The sequence below is a fragment of the Ovis aries genome, chromosome 18 (genome assembly GCF_016772045.2).
Source record: "Ovis aries strain OAR_USU_Benz2616 breed Rambouillet chromosome 18, ARS-UI_Ramb_v3.0, whole genome shotgun sequence".
In the NCBI taxonomy this organism is placed as follows: Eukaryota; Metazoa; Chordata; class Mammalia; order Artiodactyla; family Bovidae; genus Ovis; species Ovis aries.
In genome coordinates, this window is record NC_056071.1 from 28,779,383 (window position 1) to 28,807,065 (window position 27,683).

At 45.3% G+C, this 27,683-nt stretch overlaps 2 protein-coding genes across 3 annotated transcripts in view; one reads left to right on the top strand and one right to left on the bottom strand.

Moving 5' to 3' along the window:
• The window catches only part of CHRNA5 (cholinergic receptor nicotinic alpha 5 subunit), a 26,525-nt gene extending 19,393 nt beyond the window's left edge, over window positions 1–7,132 (top strand). The window contains exons 4-7 of one of the 2 annotated variants that reach the window (XR_009597091.1): window positions 167–276; window positions 2,265–3,096; window positions 3,300–3,385; window positions 6,471–6,489. Coding sequence is in view for 1 of the 2 variants with exons in the window: in XM_027957153.3 (XP_027812954.2) it covers window positions 167–276; window positions 2,265–3,096; window positions 6,471–6,632 (1,104 nt within the window). In the remaining variant the exon portion in view is untranslated. Of the gene's footprint in view, window positions 1–166; window positions 277–2,264; window positions 3,097–3,299; window positions 3,386–6,470 lie in introns of both variants that reach the window. The other variant, XM_027957153.3, reaches the window with a different exon arrangement.
• On the bottom strand, window positions 7,133–27,101 carry CHRNA3 (cholinergic receptor nicotinic alpha 3 subunit). Its single transcript, XM_042235190.2, has 7 exons — window positions 26,990–27,101; window positions 25,252–25,391; window positions 25,094–25,138; window positions 23,861–23,970; window positions 16,635–17,646; window positions 11,464–11,588; window positions 7,133–10,174 (listed from the first exon to the last, which is right to left on the bottom strand). The coding sequence occupies exons 1-7, from the start codon at window positions 27,072–27,074 to the stop codon at window positions 9,772–9,774; spliced, it is 1,920 nt and encodes a 639-aa protein (XP_042091124.1). The 5' UTR covers window positions 27,075–27,101; the 3' UTR covers window positions 7,133–9,771.
• Between the last annotated feature and the right edge of the window lie 582 nt (window positions 27,102–27,683).

A 27,683-nucleotide genomic window follows, 5' to 3' on the forward strand; every position in this document is an offset into this window, starting at 1 on the left:
CAGGGCTGTCCCCCAGAGCCCATAAGGATGTGGAGGTGAGTTTTCTCTGCTGGGAGTAGAGGTGACTTCGTGTCTAAAATATCTGAGTTTGGCAAAAAGAGTAGAGTTTTCACTGTTTTTGGCTATTGCTCTTGTTGAAATTGATTCAGGTTTCTTTGTTTTAAAGGAGTGGATAGATATGAAATTAAGGTGGAACCCTGATGACTACGGTGGAATAAAACTTATACGTGTCCCTTCAGACTCTCTCTGGACTCCAGATATCGTTTTGTTTGATAAGTAAGTTATAGTCAAAATGCCATTTTATGTTTTCTTAACAGAGAAATTGTATCACCATTAGGCACCAGTATTTTTTTTTTAATTCCCTTTGAAAATTTTTTGCCTATATAAAGTCCCATGACTTAATCTTCTGTTCTTTTGTTTCGTGAGGCTACAAATATGTTCTGTGGATTTTCTCCATTTTGCTTGTGAATTATTTTCTGATCATAAAAGTGTTCTTGGATTTTAAAACTTTGTAATCCATTTGGAAAGTCCAGAAAGGTATAAAGAAGTTGCGGGGGGGACGTAATCAGTCCTGTTAGCCCAACCACAGCTGCTGGCTTACATGCATAGTGAGCTTACTCTGCCTGGCAGCGCACTTGGTGCCGTGTGTGCTGTAGTCATCTGAGTCTCAGGATAACCTCACGAACTAGGGATGACTACATTTATGTGCCAGATGAGAAAATGGAGGCCAGGGCTAGTTACGTTTTGTCTAAGATCACAGCTCACATGCGGTGGTGGGGGTGGAGGTGTTCATAGTAAAGCAGCCTGACAGTCCCATTTACCTCCTATTTTCAAGCCTACGTATTTGCTGACTGCCTTCCAGATTTTTTGGTATCATTTTTTTAATAGTTAAGGTCATACTTTATGTTTAAAGATGCATCCTTTTAATTTTGCTTAGATGTTGTAATTTTTGTGATTTTCCATAATTTTGAAAATTATGTTGTCATAATTTCCCCACAGTGAGGAATGTTGGGTTGATTATTAGCTCATGTTAATGAGTATTCTACCTAACTGTATTTCGATTATGGTTTTTGACGTAGGGGAGAGGGTATTTCTGGATTCCAGTTTCATTTTTTTTTAGGACCAACCACTCCAGGACACTGGGGAATTTGTGCTTATCCTAATGTACTTTATCTTATTTGCAAAAAGGCATTGGCATGAGGACAAAGCCAAGGCTGAGAAAAAATGTTTCTCACTTTTCAAACCTTTACCTCCATGCTTCTCAACATGGAAGGAGGGAACAAAGCTGCAAGGTAGCATGATGCAGCTTCCTGGAGCATCATTTTACTCGGAGTCACTGCAGACAGTTTTATATTTAACATGGGTATATTACAGAGGAGTGTGCAAAAGCTACATGAATTTTAACATAGAGAACAATATTCCAAAGAGAGCGCATGTTGGTGGTGGTGTTTCCTGCTAGACTTCTCCAGTGCCTGAGTTCACGTGGTAACAGACTTCGAGAGGGACAGCTGTTTTCCAGCGCTCTGCCCAGCTTGGGACTGTCATTTTTTCCCCATCACTGTAGGAAGTGTCCAGTATCTGTCATGGAGGGGGACAGTCACTGGAGGGAGTGGGTCTAGGAATATGGATTTAGGTTCTGGCTGTATGTATGTCCATTTTTTTTTAATTTTTATTTTTACTTTATTTTACTTTACAATACTGTATTGGTTTTGCCATACATTGACTGCATGTCCATTGTTATAAATAGCCTAGTTATATTTTGTGTGTGCATGCATGCTAAGTTGCTTCAGTCGTGTCCGACTCTTTGCGACCCCATGGACTGTAGCCCACCAGGCTCCCCTGTCCATGAGATTCTCCAGGCAAGAATGCTGGAGTGGGTCACCATTTCCTTCCCCAGGGGAATCTTCCTGACCCAGAGCTCAAACCCATGTCTCTTGCATCTCCTGCATCGGTTCTTTACCACTAGCGCCAATTACCTTTTGTGTGTAATCAAAGTGAAATCATTTCCACTACATGAATCTCAAGATTCTGTAAATACAGATCTGTTGGTCCTGGAGTAGACATGGAAACCGTGGTTCGACTTCAGCAGAGTTAGATATTTAAGGACTCTAGAGTCCCCTCCATGTTGTAGGTATATCTCAAGTGTAATAATTTTAAGAATATTTCATGCTATATTGTAGGCTTTCTTATAGACATTAGGCTTGTAAAACATATGCCCGGGTTGTTTCCTCTCTGCCTTGTTACTGTGTATGTGTGTATTTCAGTGCAGATGGACGTTTTGAAGGGGCCAGTACCAAAACCGTCGTCAGGTACGACGGCACGGTGACCTGGACTCCACCGGCAAACTACAAAAGCTCATGTACCATCGACGTCACATTTTTCCCATTTGATCTGCAAAACTGTTCCATGAAATTTGGTTCTTGGACTTACGATGGATCACAGGTTGATATAATTTTGGAGGACCAAGATGTAGACAAGAGAGATTTTTTTGATAATGGAGAATGGGAAATTGTCAGCGCGACAGGGAGCAAGGGAAACAGAACCGACAGCTGTTGCTGGTATCCCTACATCACTTACTCATTTGTAATTAAGCGTCTGCCTCTCTTTTATACCTTGTTCCTCATTATACCCTGTATTGGGCTCTCATTTTTAACTGTACTTGTCTTCTATCTTCCTTCAAATGAAGGTGAAAAGATTTGTCTCTGCACGTCAGTACTTGTGTCTCTGACTGTCTTCCTTCTCGTTATTGAAGAGATCATACCCTCATCTTCCAAAGTCATACCTCTGATTGGAGAGTACCTGGTGTTCACGATGATTTTTGTGACGCTGTCTATCATGGTCACTGTCTTTGCCATCAACATTCATCACCGTTCTTCCTCAACGCACAATGCTATGGCTCCGTGGGTCCGCAAGATATTTCTTCACAAGCTACCGAAACTGCTTTGCATGCGAAGTCACGTAGATAGGTACTTCAGTCAGAAGGAGGAAACTCGGAGCAGCCGCGGACCCAGATCTTCTAGAAACACACTGGAAGCTGCACTGGATTCCGTTCGCTATATCACAAGACACGTCGTGAAGGAGAATGATGTCCGTGAGGTCTGTGACCACATGTCTTTACAAACGCACGTCTGTTTTGATTTGAAGTCAGGCCCCTGGCATGACCCTTAAGACTAAGTATAGATTGAGGGCCAGAGATAGTGACAGACTGTTTTGTAAAAGATTGTTACTAAAATTTCAGTGAAAAACATCTGCAAAATGTGGCTTATACACAAATCTCACATCTCCTTTTCCCCCATCAGCATCTTGGATGACTTTTTTTATTGGAGGATAATTCTTTACAGTGTGGTGCTGGTTTCTGCCATACATCAACATGAGTCAGCCACAGGTACACATCTGGCCCCTCCCTCTTGAACCTCCCTCCCGTCTCCCACCCCATCCCTCCCCTCCAGGTTGTCACAGAGCCCGGGGCTGAGCTCCCGGTGTCACACAGCACATAGCACATTCCCCCGGCTCTCTATTTTACATACGGTGTGTGTGTGCGCGTTTCCCTGCTACTCTGTCAATTCGCCCCACCCTCCCCAGCCCACACCGTGTCCGCAAGTCTGTTCCCTAAGTCTGCGCTGGAATGACTTAGTAACGCTGTGTGATTCTGACTGTTCTGTTTTTCTAAGGCATAGTTAGCTCTGCTAACATGATTAACTGTCTCAATTTGATCTTCAGTAACTTTGTTTCTGAAGTCTATGGTCATCTGCAGGCACAACTGCATTGTAATTTATCCAAAGTGATTTTAGTTTTTTAAAGAATGACTCTAATGTAGGCTTTATAAATACAGCCAAGATATTTTTCTAGAATCCTCTTGTTGTTCGCTCACAAGAGAATGTTAGTGAATTTAACAGCAATAATGTCTCAGGTGTTATGCATTATACATCAAATACATATCTAGTGTTTAATAATAGGCTTAATTTCTTAAAAACAAAAGTTTGCTCCAAACTTTGTTATAGAAAAATAACTCAGTGGGTCCTTATTTAATTTTTAAAATGCAAGAGTTAAACTATGAATACATTTTATTAATATGATATTGAACTGGTATTCTTTTCAAAATATTTCAGTCTTGTCACTATTCTTTATTTCTATTGTGTAATATTTTTAAAGGTATGACTATAATACTATTTTTTCGGAGAAGGCAATGGCACCCTACTCCAGTACTCTTGCCTGGAAAATCCATGGACAGAGGAGCCTGGTAGGCTGCAGTCCATGGGCTCGCTAAGAGTAGGGCACGACTGAGTAATTTCACTTTCACTTTTCACTTTCATGCATTGGAGGAGGAAATGGCAACCCACTCCAGTGTTCTTGCCTGCAGAATCCCAGGGGCGGGGGAGCCTGGTGGGCTGCCATCTATGGGGTCGCACAGAGTCGGACACGACTGAAGCGACTTAGCAGTATAATACTATTTTTTATAATTGAATTTACTTTCAATAGTTGCATTAAAATTATATGAATTTTCTCATAGGAACAGAAAACAAACTAGAGGTTACCAGTGGTGAAAGGGAAAAAGGGGGCAAGACAGGATTAAGAGGTACAGGTTACTGTATATAAAAATGCTATCAGGATATATTGTACAGCACAGGAAATATTTTTTAAATGTGTATCTCTTTGGCTGTGCTGGGCCTTCATTACTTTCGCTAGTTTTGGGGAGCAGGGGTGCCCTTTGTTGTGGAGCACAGGCTCTAGGGCATGCTGCCTCAGTAGCTGTGGAGCACGGGCTTAGTTGCTCCTCAGAAAGTGAATCTTCCCGGACTGGGGATTGAACCTGTCTCCTGCATTGGCAGGCGGATTCTTATCCACTGTGCCACCAGAGAAGTCCCCAGCCGATATTTTACAATAACTTAAGTGGAGTATAATCTATAAAAATTTTGAATGACTATGGTATAGCTGATACTAATATAATGTTGTAAATCAAAAGAAAATAAAATAGTACCTAATATAAAACATGTATATGAATTCTCATCTCTAAAACTTTGTTAAATGGAAAAATTTCTAGCAGGTGTGGTAAGCAGATGGAATGAATCTGGTAAAATACCAGCCCTCTCCCCCAAAGGGACATTGACATAAGTTTCTAATAAACTTTAAAAACATTTTTACTCAAGTATAGTTGATTTACAATGTTGTATTAATCTATAAACTTTTAATACTTGTGAAACATAAAGTTTCTATTTGGTGTATATATCTAGTTAAATTAGTTTATAAGGTGAAGCCATCAAAGGAGTCTTAAAAAATACAGATATTACATAATAGTATGGATTGAGAGAGGATTTATTCATTTGGCCAATCAGTGCAGCACGTGGGATCTTAAATCCCCGACCAGGACTCTAACCCACACTCCCTGCATTGGAAGTTCAGAGTCTTAACCACTGTATTTAATTAATGTCTGCAAAGTGCTGTACAGCAGGGTCAGGGCTCCTTCCATGAGACCAGTAAAGGGGGTTTATTTTCAAGGGAAAAACCTATAAGTAGAGAAGCTGTAGGGTTTTATAATCCTCTAAATTTTACATTATCCTCAAACTTGGGGGCACAGTTCCTGTAGAAGACTCCGTGCTTCGTAGCAGGGGCTAAGGAAGCCCGTGGTCAAGGACGTGGCCTGTTGAGTAGGACCCTCTGGTGCTCAGGGCCTGGTCTCAGCCTGCCCTTTCCTTGAGGTCACTCACACCTGCTGAGCCAGATCTCTGCTTGGGATGCAAAAACGGGGAGGGAATGAGCTCTCAGCTGGCAGATCTGAACTCACGTTATTGTTGTTCAGTTGCTAAGTCATGTCCGACTCTTGGTGACTCCATGGACTGCAGAATGCCAGGCTCCTCTGTCCTCCACTCTCTCCTCAAATTTGCTCAGATTCATGTCCATTGAGGTGGTGATGCCATCCAACCATCTCATCCTCTGCCATCACCCTTCTCCTTTTGCCTTTAGTCTTTCCTAGCATCAGGGTCTTTTCTAATGAGTTGGCTCTTCCCATCAGGTGGCCAAAGTATTGGAGCTTCAGCTTCAGCATCAGTCCTTCCAATGAATATTCAGGGTTGATTTCCTTTAGGATTGACTGGTTTGATCTGAACTCATGAGCTTAGGTTAAAATGGTCCCTAGGAAATCCAGAACTAAATAAAGCAAGTGAGGCGAGGAAGAAGATTAACAGCTGTTGAATGTATATTATTCTGAACCAACTTTTCATTTGTCATGAGATTAACTTCAGGCTGGATTGTCTTTAAAAATTAAACACTCCTGGGCCAGAATAATTAATAGAAGTAACTATATATAGTAAGAATTAAAAATATTTTAAAAGCGTATTGTAAGATATGCAAATACTATATTTTATTAAAAATCTATGAAAATAAGCCACTTGTATTATAAGCTGCCGTGTAGATTTACAAATTGTGTCTTAATTATTTAACATTGGTTTTTGTTTTTGTTTGTTTTGGTACAGGTTGTTGAAGATTGGAAATTCATAGCCCAGGTTCTTGATCGGATGTTTCTGTGGACTTTTCTCCTGGTTTCAGTTGTTGGATCTCTTGGGCTTTTTGTTCCTGTTATCTATAAATGGGCAAATATAATAGTACCAATTCATATTGGAAATGAAAATAAGTGACACTTTCCAGGGGATTGTAGTAGGAATTTAGTTAAAAGGCACATATTTCTTATGGCACCTATGAATTACAAAAATGTAAACTGTATTTAAAATTTGATGCAACCAACATCAGTTTATCTCAATAGATTGCCCATTAAAATATTTAGCTGCATGACTGAATAACTGAGTGAATAATATTTGATCTTCTAAAAATAATAGCACAAAATATTATCTAAACTGAACTAATAAAAATCTAATGTTTGTATCCTGGCAAATAATTCTTTGTAATCAGCAGTGAAGTTCATCCTTTGATTGTGCTGGAAAATCCTGTTGTATTTGAAGACTGATTTCATTTGGTAAAGGTACACATTTAAAAATTCGCTCTGTCCTGTATTTACTGCATAACAGCTACAGTCTACTGTTGTTTTAAGTAAGCTGGCTACTTGGTATGATAATGATTGAATATGATGCAGCTTTTTTATAACCAGCATTTTTAAAAAATAAAAAATGGGAATTGGGAATTCCTTTAAGGCTTGCTTTATTTTGTAGATGCTTAAACTAAACAATTATTGTTATTAACTATTTTTACAGCTTACCTTCCATTATGAGGTCATACAATAGACAATTCCTATGGACGTGCAATACAGTATATCCCAAACATTATTTCAGTTCTCTTGTCTACTTTTTCCACAATTAATAGGACCACCTTTTATATAAATTCTGGTAGCATCTTTTGATCCTTAACCTTAGAAGTGTTCACTACAACTAAGTGAATCCCATTTTAAGAACACGTCTGTGTATACTACTGAATTGTTCTGTGAGAAAACCATCTTCTAATATTAAAGGTGACATTCTAATTATGTATAAGCCCATTGTTACATACCTGTGATGTTTCAATTTTACCTCTTTCCTTCCAAAAATTACAGTACAGTAGTAGAATATTAGAGTTGCGAGGGCCTTTAGACGTAATCTGCTGCTGCTGCTGCTAAGTTGCTTCAGTCGTGTCCGACTCTGTGCGACCCCATAGACGGCAGCCCATCAGGCTCCCCCGTCCCTGGGATTCCCCAGGCAAGAACACTGGAGTGGGTTGCCATTTCCTTCTCCAATGCATGAAAGTGAAACGTGAAAGTGAAGTCACTCAATCGTGTCTGACTCTTCGCGACCCCATGGACTGCAGCCTACAAGGCTCCTCCATCCATGGGATTTTTCCAGGCAAGAGTACTGGAGTGGGGTGCCATTGCCTTCTCCCAGACGTAATCTAGTCTTAGCCTAGTCTTAGCCTATTACTACTTATTCAGTATAGTATCATATATCACAGGTGGACAAGTTAAAATTTCATCTCTAAATTTTCCTGATTCAGCTATGACCAGGAAGAAAATACTGATAGAAATCTTGCATTCAATTTAGAGTTCTTAGCTCTTGAGACAACAGATAACTTATTTATTTATAGTAAGCAACAGGTCTGTGTTCAAGTCAACACTCTTTGGAAGGCAGAGGGGACCCTATCTAATTTGCATTTTATTGTAGGCAGGTGTTTAATGCTATTTAACGAGTGACAGTCTCCTGATTTGATGAGTTTAAATAAGTCTGTTGGTTGTCACAGCTTGTCAATATCCCCGATCCTTATTATTATATCTCCACTACTCTTACTTTAAAAAGTGAAAGTCATTCAGTTGTGTCCGACTCTTTGCGACCCCATGGACTGACTATACAGTCCATGGGATTCTCCACTCCAGAATACTGGAGTGGGTAGCCTTTCCCTTCTCCAGGGGATCTTCCCAAACCCAGATCTCCTGCACTGCAGGTGGATTCTTTACCAGCTGAGCCACCAGGGAAGCCCAGGAATACTGGAGTGGTACCCTATCCCTTCTCCAGTGGATATTCCTGACCCAGGAATCGAACCGGGTCTCCTGCATTGCAGGTGGATTCTTTACCAGCTGAGCCACCATGGAAGCCTTACTTTAAAAATTTACATGTTTTGGCTTACTGAAACATGAGTCACGGTGGGCTGCAATTTTGTCAGTTTTATTTTGCATAGGAAAAACATCATAATGACTAGTGAGAAGATTAAAACAGTTTCTGTAAATCATCATCTTTTGCCAGTACTCAGATTCAGAAGTAGGGTATGGGATATGCTCGCTTTAATAATTTATCTAAAGCAATGGTTCTCAACCAGGGGCAGTTTTGCTTCGAGGGGACACTTAAAAATCCTTGGAGACATTTTTGGTCATTGTACCTGGCAAGGGATGGGGTTATGTTATTGGCATCTAGTGGGTAGGGGCCAGGGTGCTGGTAAAGATCCTACAGTGTACAGGATAGATCTGCTCCTCAACACAGAATTAATCTGGCCCCAAATGTTACCAGTGGGTAACATTTGGAGACTCATTAACAACGAATGCGTGGCTAAGCATAAGCTCTCTTCAGTTCAGTTCAGTAGCTCAGTTGTGTCCGATTCTTTGCGACCCCATGAATCGCCGCACGCCAGGCCTCCCTGTCCATCACCAACTCCCGGAGTTCACCCAAACTCATATGCATCAAGTCGGTGATGCCGTCCAGCCATCTCACCCTCTGTCGTCCCCTTCTCCTCCTGCCCCCAATCCCTCCCAGCATCAGGGTCTTTTCCAATGAGTCGAGACTCTTCTCATGAGGTGGCCAAAGTATTAGAGTTTCAGCCTCAGTATCAGCCCTTCCAATGAACACCCAGGACTGATCTCCTTTAGCATGGAATGGTTGGATATAATCTCTCTTAATCATTTAGAATTATGCAAGATAAATAAGGCCATCCAAAATGGGGGCATGGTCCTAGGACTCTTGAAAAACAGTAAAAGATAAAAAAAAAAAAAAGAAGTGCATGGTAAGAAATAATAGTAGTGAGGTCTTGCTGAAATGATATAAACTTCAAGGCGATCATGAGCTAAATAAGAAAACCATTGGGAAATCTGTTGTGATACTGAACCAAACAATTCTTCCCATTTCTGAACAGCAAGGTTGTTTTCTCCTTCTCATCCAGCTATGTCTCCACCACTAAAAAAAACCTACAGTTTCTGTATTTAGTCCATTTTTACATGGTCCATAGCACAGCATGCTACTTATCACTATAGAAGAATTATATTTTGACATTTTTTTACCTAATCCAAAGGCTGGTTAAATGTTCATTTACCTATAATACTCTGGACATTTTTCTTGCGTGAATTTTTTTTTTTTTAACAAAAGTCAAGACAACTGGAATAATAAGTAAGCTTTGAAATGCCAAAAGCAAAGCCAGTAGTGTGATGATAGGAACCTCTAGTAAGAAAAAGCTTATATGTAAGACCCAGTGATCCCCCAGCGCAATCCAGCAGGCAGCAACCCAGTTGTCACCCAAGAAAGTCCAGGAGACTGGGACCCAGCGGTTCCCCGGCACAGCCCGGGAAGCCGGAACCCAGAGCTTCCTCAAAGTTACGCAGGATCCAGATACCAGTTTCTGAAGGCGTTCTGCGCTCAGAAGCAAGAGAGCCAGGCAAGGTCCAGGTGAAAGCCCCTCCTGGAACCCTGTTCTCCTAAGTCCTGTTCTGCTGCAGAAGCTGAGAAAAGAATGGTGTGCATTTTTGATTTTTGGTTTCCCTGGTCCCCGCGACTCCCTGTTAAAGGTTTGCAAATATGAATCTGAAGAGTTCTAATAAAGAATCAAATTTCAAAAAAAAAAAAAGAATTTACACTCAGAAGAAAACAGGACAAATGCTTTATGACATTAGATTTGGCAGTAGTTTCTTGGATATTACAAAAAAAGCACAGGTAAATGAAAAAGCAGACAAACTGGACTTCTTGAAAATTTTAAAAATTTGTGCATCAGAAGATACTATCAACAGTAATGAAGACAACCCACAGAATGGGAGAAAATATCTGCAAATCATATATCTGATACAGGATTAATATCCAGAATATAAAGAGAACTCCTAAAACTTAAAAAACAACCCAATTCAAAAATGGGCAAAGATCTTGAAGAGACATTCCTCCAAAGAAGACATAAGAATGGCCACTAAACACATGAAGAATTCTCAAAATTACTAACAATTAGAGAAATGCAAATCAAAACCCCAATGGGATACCGCTTCACAACTTGTAGGTTTGCTATTGTCAAAAAAAAAAAAAAAAAACAAAACGATAAGTACGATGAGAACGTAGAGAAACTCGTGCGTTGTTGATGGGAATGTAAAATGGCATAGCCCTGGTGGAAAACAATGGCAGTTCCTCAAAACATTAAAAATAGAATTAACAAATGATCAAACAATTCCACTTCTCGGTTTATCCCTAAAAGAACTGAAAGCAAGGTACAGAAGAGAGATTTGTACACCCATATTCGTAGCAGCATTATCCACAACAGGTAAAATCTGGGAGCAACCCAAGTGTCCATCAACAGATAAATGGACAAGTTAAATGTGTATACTTGCAGCTGAGTATTATTTAACCTTAAAAAGTAAGGAAATTCTGCAATATGCTACACCATGGATGAACCTTTAGGGACATTCTGCAACATGAAACAGGCCAGTCACAAAAAAGACAAATACTGCATGATTGCACTTACATGAAGTACTTAGCTTAGTCAAAATCATGAAGACAAAGTATTACGGTGGTTGCTGGGGAGAGGGGAGAATGGGGAGTGATTGTTTAAATGGTCTAGAGTTGGGTGGGATGGTGGTGATGGTTACATAACAATGTGAATATATTTACCACTGAACTGTGTACTTAAACATGGTTTAGATGATAAATTTTATGCTAAGTGTACTTTACCACAGCAAAAAATAAAAAGTAAGCCCCCTCTCCCTCAACGCCCATGAATAACCTCATAAATAACACATAGTTTGGTTCTTACGCATCGTCCCTGGTCATCAAGGGTTGTAGAAACAATCCTGCCGTCCCTAAAATGCACACCAGGATGAAAACCCACAGAAAAATACGATCAATCACCATGGCAACATACTTCCAATCGTCTTGAATCTGAAAGACAAAAACAAAAATCACGAGAAGAAAAAGCAGGAAGGAAAAGGCAAACTGAACATATTTTCAATACCAAATATTTAATAAATGGGTTTCAGGAGGAGAAGAAACCATTCTGCTGCCAACATGCAAGAAAGCTTTTTTTCCCTAATTAATGAATGCAGTCTGAGGAAATCTACCCTTCTCGTGTTTCTCTCTGCACTAGAGAAACAGGAGTAAAGTATCTGTCATATTAAATGCTTTAAAATCAGAAATTTTTTTTTAAGGTTTTTTTTGATGGGAACCATTTTTAAACCTTTTATTGGATTTGTTACAATATTCTTCCGTTTTATATTTTGGTTTTCTGGCCGGGAGGCATGTGGGGTCTTAGGTCCCTGACCAGAGATCGAACCTGCACCCCCTGCCTTGGAAGGCAAAGCCTTAACCACTGGACCACCAGGGAACTCCCATAAATAAGACATTTCTTAATATATACATAACCCATTTCCCCCACCCCCCCACCCCCATTGAATTCTAATTTATAAAGTTAGTTAAACCAGTTACTTGACTTATACTTCTGTGGGAGGATTCTGGGCCCTTGTTAGAATAGCTAATGCAGTCCAACATCATTTACCATTATTTCAAAGTACTAGCTCTTATCCAGTTTTAGATAAACAAGCACACCAGGGCAAGCCCCTCATCACTCTCTCTCACACAGCCCCCCTGTCTCCAACTAGCCAATTATCATCTTCAATTATAAGGCCAAAGTATCATGGAATTCTGTATAGGATAGGTTCAAAGTCAGAAACAATTGCTGACAATAAAGAAAAAGATGGAAGAAAGAGCAAGTCAAATTGTATATAATAGAGCTTCAATTTTGGCTTAAAATAGGAAGGAGAATTGCACATTAATTACACTCCCAGACAACTCAGAAAGGAAGGAAACCATAATTGAATTGAGAAAAAGAGAACCCATGAATCAACTGATTTTTTAAGAAATAATCACATAATAAAGAGGCAGCATGCGATTTAGTAATTTAATTAAGTGGACTGAGATGGGGCTGGTAGACCAAGATTTTATTTCATCATTATGAACTTGAGTCAGTGTGTCCTCTCGATGACACTGAGAAGTCAATGGATTAGAACTATAATGCCCTATTTGCCACAAGGTACTTTATTCAAATCCCTAAGACTGGTTTGTAAAAGCTTCAAGTATAAAATAGACCCTGTAATTCCTACTAACCCCACTACTGGCTAAACCTCCTAAGGCTCTAGGAAGCAGTGGGGTGGAAAAAGCAAGACTTGTTACAATTCCCAGCTCTGCTCCTTTCTAGGTGTGAGAATCTGGTTCAAATATGTGACCTCACTTAGCCTCAGTTTCCTCATTGGCAAATCAGGGATAAGAACAGTGCCCACTTCAGAGAATTGTTATGAAGATTAAATGAAATGTGTGCCTGGCACAGGGTCCTTAATGAATAATACCTATTGATATTAATGCTGATTTTTAAAACGATGCATTATAAATCTCCCACTGACAGCATTTCACATGTTTTAGCCTGGGGAAGAAAGAGTGAACTCGGGTCTTACACATAATACAAATAGTGCTGCAAAGAGCTCTAGGTGAAAATTAACTGTGTGTCTAGCTCTGGGTATTTCAGCACAATGATACTGGCTATTCTCTGGAAACCTTGGCACTAATGATGCACGAACAGGTAGATGAGTGTTAGGCAGAATGGTAAACTGGCCCAAGCGCCTGGTGTCATCCCTCAGCCCAACCCCGCAGATGTCCCAGAAAGGAGACTGCAGTAAAGATGGTCAGAAACTCGGACAGGTGTGGCTTGGTGAGTGTGGGCATGAGCGTGGGGCTGGAGGAGGAGGGTCTTGTTAGAAGGATGAACTGGGGAGGGACTGATTGTGCTCCTCTCCCCCAACCCTGTGCCTCCTTCCAGCCTGCTACTCCTGGCCCAGAGAGGCAGGTGGGGCCGCCTGTGAGCAAAGTGGAGCTGGGAAGAGAGCAGAGAAGGTGCCCACTGACTGGCGGGGCCTGAGACTTCCCTCCTCACTCCCCACATCAAAGATGAAACCACCACAGCGGAGTGAAAGGGATGAGGAGGAGATCTTGGGGGACAAGGTAACAGAAGAATAAAAAGAGAGCACATGGCTTTCAATCAGCACAAGAAATTTAACGTTTCTAAAGCACAACAAGAACTGAGGCAAAAGAAAAAAAGTAGATGGGAAACATGAAATAAGATGGCTGAAATTTAACCCTCGGAAAACAGTAATTACAATACATATAAATAAATCATTGATCAAAAGTCAGACTCTGGTTGGAATAAATGAAATAGCATATACATACATCTATAGATACATCTCTGTATCTATATCTCAACCAAACAAGTTGTCTCAGGCTTATTAGCTCAGAAGATCTTGGCTCTGATCTGTGCACACCTCCAAGACCTCAAGAGCAACTCATGCAGTGGAACCAGTCTTGAAGGATCAGCTGTCAAAACCGTCAAACGAAAGTATTAACATGACACCACAAGCTCCCTAACTAGTTTTCTAATTTGTAACCCAATCCTACCTTAACTCTGAATTTAGAGGGTTAAACTCCTCACAGGTGTGAGCAAGTAAGGGTCACCAACACAGCTCGAGAAGAGCCAAGGCAGGGGACACGGTGACACTCCTGTCCCTTTGGGACCTGGTGTGTCCAGGGACAGTCATTCACGGGCTCCCAGCACCCTCACGAGATGGCTCTGGGAGAACTGGGCCTGTTTGGTCTGAATTCCTAGGAGGTCAGGACAGTTAAAATCAGCCAAGTTGGAGCCGGGGAATTAGGAAACTAAAACATCTCTGGGAAACTATGTACACAGCAGCTTGTCAGTCACAGAGTAAGACAGAAAAAGGAATCCTTCGGATAGCCCAACTCCCCAGAGCACTGAGTAGGCATCTTTATTCTAACACCTGCTCACAAACAGGTAGCAACCCACTGCCCTGGGGTCCAGATTTCTGCATTCTCTGGAAAAACAATGGGACCATATCGCCAGATGACCAGAGGTGAGCAGTGGCTGCCTCTTGAGACAAACCACGTGCCTCTAGTTGGGAGCAGCCAGACACGTAAGTGTAAAGCTTCCCCATCATTAATACCTATCACTATTTCTAACATAAGATTTTTGGAGGAAATAGAGGTCCACCCAACTATCACTCAAAGAAGTGATGATTTTAAAAGTAGATAAATGTTAGAGAGTATCTGCAAAAGTGATTAGTGTTAGACCAGCGAGAGATTTTCACTAATCATATACTCAATGTCCAACAATTGCTTCAACAGAATCTGAAGGCAGGCCTGACCTTTTGGCTAAATTTCTGACATCATCGGGAGGCTGTGCATTGTAACAGTCACAAGATGGGCACAGAGTTGCTCGGATGGGTGGGGTGAGGAGATAGGGCCGCTGTCTCTGTCTCCCTCCCGTCTCATCCACTCCCATTAATATGCCATTCACAGCTGAAAAAGAGGCTCTAGACATTCCCTACCAACATTAATTACCTCCAGGGCATCAGGAGATGAAATTATCTAGTAATTAGCTCTCTTCTAATAAGCAACTTAAGGCAGAGCATAATACCCTTGGGGGTAAACAGAGTGGGAGCAGCCAAACACATGAGTGTAAAACCTCCCCATCATTAATACCTATCACTAGTTCTAAAATAAGATTTTTGGAGAAAATAGAAGTCCACCCAATGAAAAAACCATGGGCAAGAGTGTGAATAGATATTTCACAAAAGAAGATATCCAAATGGCCAATAAGCATATGAAAAGGAGACCTATTCATTATTCAACCAGGACATGCTAATTAAAACATCAAGTGATGCCAGTTCACCCCACTGGCGAGGATAGGCGGCAGCTGGGGACTCTCAAACATTGCCAGCGGGTGTGTCAATCGGCTTAAACATTTTGGAAACCCGACAGTATCCACTGAAGTGGAAAATACATCTCTGCAGTGATCCAGCAGTTCCATCCTTAGGTGTGTATCCAGGAGAAACGAATGTATGTATTCACCCAAAGATACGTATAAGAACATTTAGAGCCGCCTTATTCACAATAGCCCCAACCTGGAAACAACCAAACATCCAACAATTGTAGATGGAATGAATAAACAGAGGGCGGTGTTGTCTTATTGCAGAATATTACACAGCAGTAACAAACCCAAAGGATAAACCTCAGACGTTTTGTACATTCTGTTGAAAGAAAGAAGTCAAATATGAAAGAGGTTATGCAATGCCACTTATATGAAGTTCAAGAACAGGTAAAATCAGGGACCTCCCTGATAGTCCAGTGACTGAGACTCCACATCCCCAAGGCAGGGGGCCCGGGTTCAATCCTTGGTCAGGGAACTAGATCCTGCATGCCACAACTAAGAGCTAGTACAGCCAAGTAAGTTTAAAAACTTTTTAAAGAATAGGTAAAATTAACGTAAAAGAGGCCAGGATCAGTGGTTACTAAGGAGGGAGGGAGTGGGGTACTGACTGGGAGGGGCACGAGGGAGCTTTCTGGGGCACTGGCAATGTTCTATGTCTTTATCTAGATCATGGTTCCATGAGTATACATGTAATAATTCACTGAACTGGATGCACACTTAAGACATGTGTACCTTATGTAAATTACACTTACAGAGGGATGGGGGGACGCAATCAGTAAAGTTTAAAATGTCAGCTCAGCTAATCAATACTAATTGGAGATCATCTGGTCTCACTCCCTCTTCCAGCCTACCTCCTAATCCATTCTCTCTTGGCATTAGGAGTTCCTAGGGCCTAAAAGGCTGGCAGCCCACGAGCTAAATGCAAGGCACCTTTATCATCCCGTTTTACAGAAGACAAGACAGGCTCACACAGGTGAGGCAGCATATCCAAGGATATGTAACTGGTACATGGAAGAGCAGGTCTGAAAACAGCTCACTGATGCCAGTCTAATTCCTTAACCCCACCCTAAGCCTTGTCCACAAAGAACCAATAAATGTTGAATGAGGACTAATTCACTACTAAATGTCTGCATTAGTAATAACAGACACAGCCTTACCTCTTTGGCTTCATTTTGTGCTTTCATATTTTCAGCAATATACTTGACACTTTGGATAGCTTCTTTGATTTCCGGTGACAGAGCAGAGAGGGACAGCATGGCGTCAACAGATTCAGAACTGGAGCTTCTCATGAGGTTGGCACTGAAATTGGAGATTTTTGCCCTGCGATGGTGGCAGTAGCCGCACAGCCCGTCCTGGCAGGGGTAGCCTTCCTTGCAGCCCTTGGACTCTATGCGGCTGAAGCAATTCAGGTTTGAGAGCTCAGCGTTATAGAAGGGTCTTGGCCTCTGAGGGTTACCCTCGTTGCTTGCTGGCCTGGTCATGAACATGACCCTGGGAAGCAAGTTCAAGAATATGGTCTTCACCCATGTGGGCATCGTGTGGGTGGTCGGGGTCCTGTAGTGCACGTTGAGCACGAAGACGGTGATGACGATGGACAAGGTTACAAAGATCATGGTGAAGAGCAGGTACTCGCCGATCAGAGGAATCACCAGTGAGGTGGACGGGATGGTCTCAGTGATCACCAGGAGAAACACGGTCAAGGAGAGGAGCACCGAGATGCAGAGGGTCACCTTCTCACCGCAGTCGGACGGCAGGTAGAAGACGAGCACAGTCAGGAAGGAGATGAGCAGGCAGGGGATGATGAGGTTGATGGTGTAGAACAGCGGCAGGCGCCGGATGTAGAGCGAGTAGGTGATGTCCTGGTAGATCTCCTCGCAGCAGTTGTACTTGATGTCGTGCTTGTAACCAGGGGCTTTGATGATGGCCCACTCGCCACTCTCCCAGTAGTCCTTGAGGTTCATGGAGGAGCCGATCAGGACCAGGTCGATTTTTGCCTTGTCGTAGGACCAGGAACCGAACTTCATGGTGCAGTTCTGGTAATCAAACGGGAAGTAGGTCACGTCGATTTTGCATGAGCTCTTAAAGATGGCTGGGGGGATCCAGGTCACTTCCCCCGTGTACTTGAGTAAAGCTTTGGTTTTGTCGTCCACTTGGAAATCTCCAACAGCACTGTGAAAACAAACAGGAGGCGTGTGGCACACACGTCATCTAGTCCAGCCTCTCACACTGCCAGCTGGCAAACAGCAAGTGGCGACTTGTAAAACTGCAGAATATAAGCGTTCAAAGTGCTATAAAGTCTCCCAGGTCACCATTCCATTTACCAATGGAGATTCTGAGGCCGCCCAGGACCCCCCGCCTACAGACAGTCTGACACACTCATCGTCCTGCTCCCGCACCCAGGCCGTGTCACTGGCTCATTCCACACCACACGACTCCCTACTTGAAACTGACTGCGTGTGCACGCTCAGTCGCTTCAGCTGTGTTCCACTCTGCCACCCTATGCACCGTAGCCCGCCAGGCTCTTCTGTCCATGGAATTCTCCAGGCAAGAATACTGGAGTGGGTGGCCATGCCCTCCTCTAGGAGATCTTCCCAACCCAGGGATCCAACCCACATCCCGTGCATCACAGGTGGATTCTTTACCCACTGAGCCACCTGGGAAGCCCTGATATTTACTGCAATGAAGTGAAGTCGCTCAGTCGTGTCTGACTCTTTGCGACCCCATGGACTATAGTCCAACCAGGCTCCTCCGTCCATGGGATTCTCCAGGCAGGAATACTGGAGTGGGTTGCCATTTCCTTCTTCAGGGAATCTTCCTAACCCACAGATTGAACCCAGGTCTCCTGCATTGCAGGCGGACGCTTTAACCTCTGAGCCACCGGGGAAGCTATTCCCAAATGCCAGGGAGTTTTCTCCTTTAATTAAAAAAATAAAAGAAATTAATGAACCTGGTTGTTTGGAGGCAGGTGTTCAGGTCCCTATAGTTTGGTCCTTGCAATGCCGCCTCCTTCTGTCCTCAATTGGGTGCCCAATATGTGTATACCCATGCATGTTGAGCCACACCCTGGACCTCCAAGGGCTGTGGAGACCACCGTGGGAGCCCAGTCCCATTAAACTGAGCCCTGTTAGATGGGTCTATTACCAGGCTCTGACTCTGGATTCTGGTTCTCCGGTTCACCACACTCCCCCTTTCTTCCCTGCACTGTTCTAGAAAGAATAATCACATTTTCTGATTCCTTGTCTTTTAAACCCAGCACGGCAGGTTCCTTTGCCTTCTGTGTCCCTATCCTTCCCCATGTTCTCCCCATGCTCCTTCTCCCTTAGCTACATCCACCCTGACTTCTTTCTAGGCAGAGATAGATATTATTCTTAGAGTTGGCTTGCTGGCATTTATCAGCTGGCTTGTGCAATGGAAGATTTTCTGTCGACCAACTCAATACCCTATCCAGTCTCACATCTGAAAGTGAAGCCAGCCAGTCCTCAAAACAGTGGCTTTGCCCAGTGAAGGCTCTTGATGTTTTCCTGGGTCAGCCAGCCTTTGACTGGTTCCTTAGGGTTCTGCATTTGAAGGCATACATGTCCTAAGGCAACAACTACCATACCAATTTGCCCAAAAACCTAAACATTTAGAGATATCCTGTCTGGTTGTTACCGGATATCACTGTATGAAGACAGAAGGGAGGTGTCTGGGGCCTGTCTCCTTGCTGGTCTCTGGCCCTCCCACCCTCACATGTTCTGTTGAGCAGGACAGTCATTACATGTGGAACTTGATGTCAAATCCATTAACCCCTTTACTCCAGCTGGACTGTCCCAAAGGTGCCCTGCGTTTATATGTTCTCAGCCCCACTTTATCATACTGGGCCCTCGATTCCCCAGAAGAAGATGATTCCTGACCCCAGGAAGAAAGGAGGAGGGGTATGAGAAGTGGGGGGGGGGGGTAGGGACCCACGCAGTCCCAAGTGGACTTGACCACGTGGGGCAGGGAGGAGCTCTGGGAGGCTGGCCTACACTCCATGGAGGGCTGAGAGGACCCTGGGAAGGCAGAAGCCTCAGGAACAACTTTCCTTTAGGCATCCAGGATCAACACAATGGACCTTCAGAGCCCAGGCACTAGTCCAGGAGTTGGCAAGCTACAGCCCACTGGCTTCGCCCCTATTTCTGTAAATAAATTTTTATTGGTGCACACGCCCATACCCATTTGTGGTCTATTGTCTGCAAATATTAAGTGACAAGGACAGGGCTATATCGCTGTGACAGAGGCTGTAAGGCCTCCAAAGCCTAAAATACTACCTGGTCTTTCAGAGAAAATCTTGATGATCCCTGCTCCAGTCTAAGTCCCTCATTTCACTGAAGAGGAAACTGAAGGTCAGAGAGCAGGAGTGCTTGCTCAGGGTCCCACAGAGAGTTTGTGGCAGAGCCTTGAACACTTGAGGACTCATCACACTGCCCACATCATCAACAGAACTAGGTTACGTGGAACCCTATGAAGCTCAGATGTGAGAGTGTGGGGTCAAATACCGCCACCAACGGGACCTGCACGGGCTGCGGGTAGGGTCAGCTGCGGTGGAGGTGGCCAAGGGAAGTGGAGTTCTCCTGTCCTGAGGGCCCCAGACAGAAATCACCAAGAAGTATCTGGTCCTCAAAAGAGGGGATCCAGACTTTCCTAGTGATCCAGTGATTGAGAGTCTGTCTGCCAGTGCAGGGGGCACAGGTTCGATCCCTGGCCCAGGAGGATTCTACACGGCGGTGGTGGCAACTGGGCATGTGCACCACAGCTACTGAGCCCACGACCCTCAACTACCAAAGCCCAAGCACCCCACAGCCTGTGCCCCGCAACAAAAGAAGCCCTACACCGAGAAGCCTGTGTCCTGCCACTGGAGACTGGCTGCCACTCGCTGCAACTAGAGGAAGCCCGGGCACAGCAATGAAGACACAGTGCAGCCAAGAATAAATAAATGCATTTTAATCAATGCTAGCTCGTCTCATTAAAAAGGAGAGCACCCCGCTCTGTACTGCAGCCTTAGCAAGGGGAACAGTGGGTCAGGCAGGGTGCCACCGGTTCCAGTTTGTGGGAGAAGACAAAATGATGGGCCCATGGAGATCTGCAGAGGAGTCCGGACCAGTACGGCCTTTTGATCTCAGAAAAACATGCCCCACCCCAACTGCCTTGCAGAAGGACAGAGACCCACCCAGAAAAACAGCTTCATCGGGTAGGATTCAGATTGAAGAGGGCAGGAAACTGGGGGTGAGAAGATGGTTCAGAAGCTAAAGCAGCAGCCATCTAGAAGTGGCAGCTCTTAGGCTGTGGAGGTGGCTACATGGGGAATTTTTAAGAGAGTTATTTTTTAAAAAATATTTAATTATTAACTTATTTGGCTGCACCAGGTCTTAGCTGTGGCACACAGGATCTTTAGTTGCAGCATGTGAACTCATGATTGTGGCATGTGGGATCTAGTTCCCTGACCAGGGATCGAACTCAGGCCCCCTGCGTTGAGAATGCAGAGTCTTAGCCACTGGACCACCAGGGAAGTCCCTACACAGAGCTACACAGAGGGGACTACACAGAGGGGATGACTGGAGGAGGGAACCCCCAAGCGGGCAACACAGAGTTGCGCTCTTACCCACAAAGGCTGAAACAAAAACAACAGAGGAGGATAGATTGGACCCCATATCAATATACTGTAAGAAAAATATGAAAAGTAACTGAATAACATGCAAGCAACAGAAAAATATAGCCACAGAACAGATGAAACTGATAATCTGACATTGTAAATTAACCTAAAAGAGCAACCTTCAGAGACTTTGAAAGAGCAGCATAAATTAGAGACAGAAAAGGTAAGAATTTGGCGAAGTGACAGGAGTTCAATAAAGAACTGACAAAACGTAGGAAAGAACAGGAAAAAAAAAATTTTTAATCATTTTAGAAATAAAGATTAAAACATAACAACAAGCAGACACCATGGAAAGTATAGTGATTGAAATAAAAAAAAGAAAGGAGAAAAAACGTAAATCAAAAAGAGACAAAAAGAATTTGAGAGAAAATAACAGAGAATATAGGTAAAGAAGTTGTAATTTATGTGAAAAAGGAGTTCTTGGAGAGATAGAACAGCAATAGAAAGAAAGCAATAGAACAGAACAAATCTTAAAAACTCTAATTCACAAAAAATTTACTGGAATAAAAGAAGTCTTATTATGTATATGATACAGAGTAAAACAACTAGATTTTAAAGATAAATGAAAAATATCTTTGGGTTACCCAAGAAAAAGAACAGCCCTGGTTTATTTCTGTTGCCCAGGCATACTTATTAATAGAGTCCCTTTTCTCTCCCCAGAGTCACCAGATTATACAAGAAAAAGAAAATTTGATTGGCAATAGTTTTTGACAGCAATACTTCATACCAGAATACGAGTCAGCATTTTTAAGATTTTCATGGAAGGAAAATGTGAACCAAGGATTTTATATCAGCAAAATGACAAAAGTATTACCTAAAAAGGGTACTGTGAGTTATGAACATGTGAGAACTTAGGGTATATTGTGTCCATGAACACTTTGAGGATTCTACTAGAGAACGAACTTCAGAAAACAAAAAACCATAGGAGAAACTGGCATAAGAAGATAAAAGGTGTTTCTAGTGTGTTGAGATGAAACTTTCACCTGAGGTTTAGAGAAACTGAAGTTTTAGTTAGGAGAAAGGAGCTGGATGATTTTCTCTAAATGTTATTTTCAGCTTCAGATTCCAAGGAAATTCCTTTTGATATTTGCTTCTCTCCACATCGGATTTGAAACATTTCACTATATCTATCATTATTGTTCAAAGCACACATCCCTAAAGCACCCCAGCTGTTCACCCAAGATTGCCAGCAAGAAAACAGCTATGACTTTCAAATCATAAGATTAAAAGCTGTGCCCACTTTAATCCTATCTCAGGAAAAATTCTCACCACCCTGTCCAGCTCCCTAACAGCCTCTGGGCCAGGAGATTTGTAGGATGGCTCACATCCTGCAAACCAGTTAATTTATCCCCTGTCACAGTTCTTTAAGGGCCAATTTACAAGTTGCATGAAAGAAACATGAATGCTGTCTTTTCTTGGGAAAGCAATAAATAAAACATGGACCATCTTTGGAATGGGTAAAGGACTCCTTTTAGTTCTTTTAGCCCATGACTAGAAAGTGGGATGCAGCTCCTCTAGTCCCAATACTAATAGTAAAACATATTAATTTGTACTAATATGCCAGACAAACCTAAACACAGAACACTTTAAAATCAGATTCGACTAATTTTATATCAAGTGTTTTGCTGAAAACTGTTCATTGTGTTTTTTCAAGACACTATAACTCCAGAGATCAAGCACAGGTGCAAACATGAAGTTTTGCAATACCCAGAGAATAAACTAGTACATACTGTAAAATATCCATTAAAATTATGTGTGTCTAACAGAGGTTAACGGAGAAGGCAATGGCACCCCACTCCAGTACTCTTGCCTGGAAAATCCCATGGATGGAGGAGTCTGGTAGGCTGCGGTCCACGGGGTCGCTAAGAGTTGGACACGATTGAGAGACTTCACTTTCACGCACTGGAGAAGGAAATGGCAACCCACTTCGGTGTTCTTGCCTGGAGAATCCCAGGGACGGTGGAGCCTGGTGGGCTGCGGTCTATGGGGTCGTACAGAGTCGGACACGACTAAAGCGACTTAGCAGCAGCAGCAGCAACAACAGAGGTTAAATGCGTCAAGTGTCAGGTTTGCATGTAGAGAGGCTGGTTTTGGAGGTGCCAGGATGCACAGGTTCAGACCAGCAGGAAAAGAACCTTTGAAAGTGAGAAAGAAGCAGGGCTTCCTGCTGCTGGTGGGCAAAGGCGTAGGTACAGCATCAGGCTGGGAGGGGAGCATCTGTTAGGTGAGTAGAAGAATGAAGCTTTCCTGTGGCCTAACCATAGGACCTGATGGGACCTGACTTTCAGGAAGGTAAAGCTCCTGCCTTGGTGACCAACGCCCACTCCCATGTATTTCCTTCTTTGCCCTTCCTCTCTCTCATTGTATGTTTTGATATTGTAACTCATGTCTGGTTTCCCTGATGTCTGGCAAACTCCTAGAGGCAAGGGGAGTGGTGGTTATTAATGTTTTGTGCCACCTTATCTCAACAACAACAGCATATGATTCTGACTTAAAGATGAGTTTTTAGCATGAGGAAAGGGAAGAGGTCTCTCAGGCACCACATAACACCTGGCATATAGTAGATGCTCAATAAACACCTGTGGAATGAATCAGATGAATGAAGCCCTCTTGGCAAAGGTCTCAGGACACCTAGGCTGTAAAGCACAGAAAGCCAAGGACCCAGGTCTAGGCTGACAGCCCCGGGAGGGTGGGGGCCACCTGGCACCTTACTTGTTGTACAGTACAATGTCTGGCTTCCAGATCTTCTGCGCAGGGACGCGCATGAACTCAGCCCCATCATAGTCGGACGGGTTCCACTTCAGCTTGTAGTCGTTCCAGATCTGGGGGGAGGAGGCGGAGAAGGACCAGCGTGGTTTTACTTCTCTTGACACCACCCATCTTGGTGACCTCCCACCTCTGCCACACGTCACAGAGCCATGTCTGTGATGAAGACCACACTGGCCCAGTTCCTCCTGTGGGTGCTAGTCACGGGGATAGCACTCGGCTGGTGCTGGCTGCCGGGAGCCGCTGCCTCCATGCTTGGGGCAAGCCCAGCCCCCAACAATCAATTAGGACCATTAGGGCTTTCTCCAGTCACTTCCAGGGCTAGGTCCAGGTCCCTGCCTTATGCGCCTGCTGTTTACATTCCTGAAATGGCTCAGATATGCCAGGAAGCCCTAATAACAGAGTGCTAATGTCACACAAAACCCCCTTTCTATCTCCAAGTTGAGCAGCGTTGGCCTCTGAAGGGTTCTGGGGAGGGAACCATAATCCCACCAGGACCCAAGAAGTATCTGGGTGCAGAGGCTGGGAGAGCTGAGTCCTGAGCTGAGTCCTGAGTCCTAAGGAGAGAAAGGACCTTAGGCTGTGGTCAAGGGGCATCAGTGCCACAGAGCGCTCCGTGGGCACCATGCCCAGCCTCCTGGGAAGGAAGGATGCTGAGCTGAGTGGCCAGTTAGCCTTAGGTCAGTGAGTTATCTGTCCACGTCTGCACAGAGCTCCCTGGGGAGGACATGTGGGAGCTGATTTCTTTGGTCTCAATCTGAACAAGAAAATCCAGAACCCCAGCTCCCACCCTCGCAACTACAATGGTATATGATTCTGACTTAAGCATGAGTTTTTAGCAAGAGGAAGGGAAAGAGGTGTCTCAGGCAGCACCCTAGAGTCAGAGGTCAGGGCTCCAGGCCTGGGTCTGCGCCATTTTGTGTGAGCATGTGGGGCGGGGCAGGGTCTCTCTCTCTTTCCAGGCTTCAGTCTATTGTCTGTGACTTGAGGGGCTGGACCCTGCAGTCCTTCCAGGAGGGTGTAGGGCCCTACATGTGACCCCAAGCCCCAGAAGAGACAGACCAGCTAGTCAGTGGACCCCAATCTAGGCCCCCATCTAGGCCCTTTGTTCTCGTTCAGGGATAGCAAATAAAATAGTCACCACCAGGGGGCAGCAGTGCTCAGGGTCTGGTCACTTACTTGCTTGAGCCACAGGTTAGTCTCCATGATCTGGTTTACTTCATCCTAGAAAGAGAGATTAAAGTAGACGGTGAATTACAAAAACAAGGCTGGTTCTGGGAAAGGCTCTTCCAGAAGCTCCATCCCCCACGGCCACGGCTTGTGGCTCTGACACCTACCACCTTCACCAGCTGAGACATGGACACCTCAAACTGGATGATGACCGGATCAGACACATTGGCCACTGGCCGGATGATCTCGTTGTAATCTTCAAACAGTCGCTCAAACAGGCGATGCTCGGCGTCGGAGGTGCTGGCCACTGAGGGAAGTAGCCCTGTCAGACCCTGGGGTAGTCATCACTTTCCCCCTCCCCAGGAACATCACATACCCACAGCCCCCCTCCACCTGCTGGGGGTACTCTCTGGAACTCCAGACTTTCAGACTAGTCCTGAGCCTTCAAGTTTACAGACTAGAAAACTGAGGCCCAAGACAGAAGGGATTCCATCAGATCACACACCTTCAATGAGAAGCACAGTGGTTACAAGCATAGGCTCTGAATTTGGATAGATCTGATGCAAATCCTGACAGACTGCCTGGCAGTGGTGTGAACTTAGGCAAGTGGTGTAACCTGTCCGTTGCTGGCATGTGGTGAGAGCTCAAGAACCATCATGACTATCTTTGTTACTACAGGGCAGGGGTGATACAAGTGCAGACTGCCAGGACACAGCCACAACGGAGAGATGACCAGTCCACTCCCAAGGCAGGGGCACCCCAGGGTCAGAGGGAGACTGCAGCCCAGGACTGGGACTCTCCTTCTTCCCACCCAGGACCTTGCAGGGGTTTGGCCACCAAACCTCTTAGAAGCCGGGTGCCTACATGGCTCCCATGATCTCAGAGTGTGACCCACAGTCCCTGTTAACGATGTCTTCACATCTTGATCAAAGGCCCTTCTCTCTCCGAAACCCCTGGGGATCTCCTTTGTTTATAGGCCACACCCCAGGCATTCTGAGTCAGCTGTCTTTTGCTTCTCACTTACAGATCTGGGAGAAATCTGGGGAGGGGATGAGGGGAATTCTTGTTGAAGTTCAATTCAACTTCTCCAGGGATTCTGACTGCCCTCCCCCGTCCGCCCCGCAGATAAAGACGGGGCCACAGTCAGGAGCTCCGTGTGGAGCGGCCGGCGCTCTGTGTAGTGGGGGCCTCAGCTCCGGAAGGCAGGATCAGCGTTCTGAGTGCATGCTCACAACGCGGTCTCCCAGCCGACGTCCAGCCCAGCTGCAGGGACCGCCGTCAGCCCTGCCAAACCCCTCGCCCCCTCGTATCTACCACCCCTCGCAGGACACTCAAAAAGTTTTCTGGCGTCGTCGGGTCTGGGCCGGCATTTCCCTAACAGGCTCCTCTAAGAAACCGGGCGGAAGGCGGGGAGGCGCCAGCAGCGCCTGAGAGGCGAGGACAAAGAGGAGAGGCTGGCGCCCCAAACGACTCCCCTCTGCCCCAGGTGGCCTCGGTCAAGCCTTTAGCCCTCAGCTTCCCCATCTATTCGTAAAACGAGGAGGTGGGCGGGATGCGGACAGTGGAACCCGCGGCCTGGGCGCGCCAGTGCGCCAAGCAGGACGACAGGCAGGGCTGGGACTCGAATCTGTAGCCCCGGGCTGGGGAGGGCAGCCCCCGGTGCGGGCCTCCCCGCGCCTTGGGCCAGCGCCCGGAAGACTCTCAAGAATGGGGGATTCGAGGGCGAAACTCGCACGCACGCACCCACCCACCTCGCCGCCGGGTCGGAGCCAGACCACGCAGGGTGCGGGGCCCCGGCCACGACGCCCTTGCCCCTGCCTCTCCGCGCTGCGCTCGGGGCCGCAACCCCCCCGGACCCTGGGTCCCGGCTCGGTCCTCCGGGTCTCCGCTGCCCCGCGCCCGTACCTGGCAGCAGAAGCAGAAGCAGGAGCGGCGCAGCCGGGAGCGGCGAGAGCTTCGCGGGGCGAACACCGCGCGGGTGGGCGCCCATCGCGGGTCGGGCCGCGGCCGGAGGCTCCGCGTGGACGGGGCGGGGGGCGGGCTGGGCGGAGCGGAGCCGAAGAATCCGGAGCCGGCGGGGCGGTGGCGAAGACAGGCTCCCGCGGCCAGGCGCGCAGCGCAGCCGCCCCGCTCGGCGTCGGACCCGGGCCCGGCGCGCTGAGCCCCGGCTGCCCCACCCGCAGGCTCGGCGCGGCCCCGCGGCCCCGCGCGGTTCCGGAGCCGCTAACCCGAGAAAGGTGCGCTCGCTCCTGGAAGGCGGATCCGCGGGCGCCAGTGCGCTGTGCTGAGCGCTCTCTCCCCTCGCTCTGTGGTCGGTGCCGCCCACGGACAGACGGCTCCGCGCCGGGCCAATCGGAGCAGGTCTTGACCGACCACGGGGAATAGGGACCGCATCTCTGTCCCCGGGCTTCCTGGGTGAGTGTCGGTTTCCCCCATCCCCGGGGTTGGGGACTACTGGGCTAAACGGACAATCATCTGTCTGCCTGGAAGACTGTAACATACCTTCAAGACGAGGGCTCAGAATTTTGAATTTTGACACTATTAAGTAATTGTTCAATATTTTAGAAGTGATAATGGTTAATTGTGTTTTTTAAGAATC

Coding starts and splice junctions, on each gene's coding strand:
- CHRNA3 (XM_042235190.2), bottom strand. CDS start 27,074: ATGGGCGCCCACCCGCGCGGTGTTCGCCCCGCGAAGCTCTCGCCGCTC. Junction 23,971..25,093: donor CTAACCTGTGGCTCAAGCAA/GTAAGTGACCAG, acceptor TCCTCCCCCCAG/ATCTGGAACGACTACAAGCT. Junction 17,647..23,860: donor GACATTGTACTGTACAACAA/GTAAGGTGCCAG, acceptor TTGTTTTCACAG/TGCTGTTGGAGATTTCCAAG.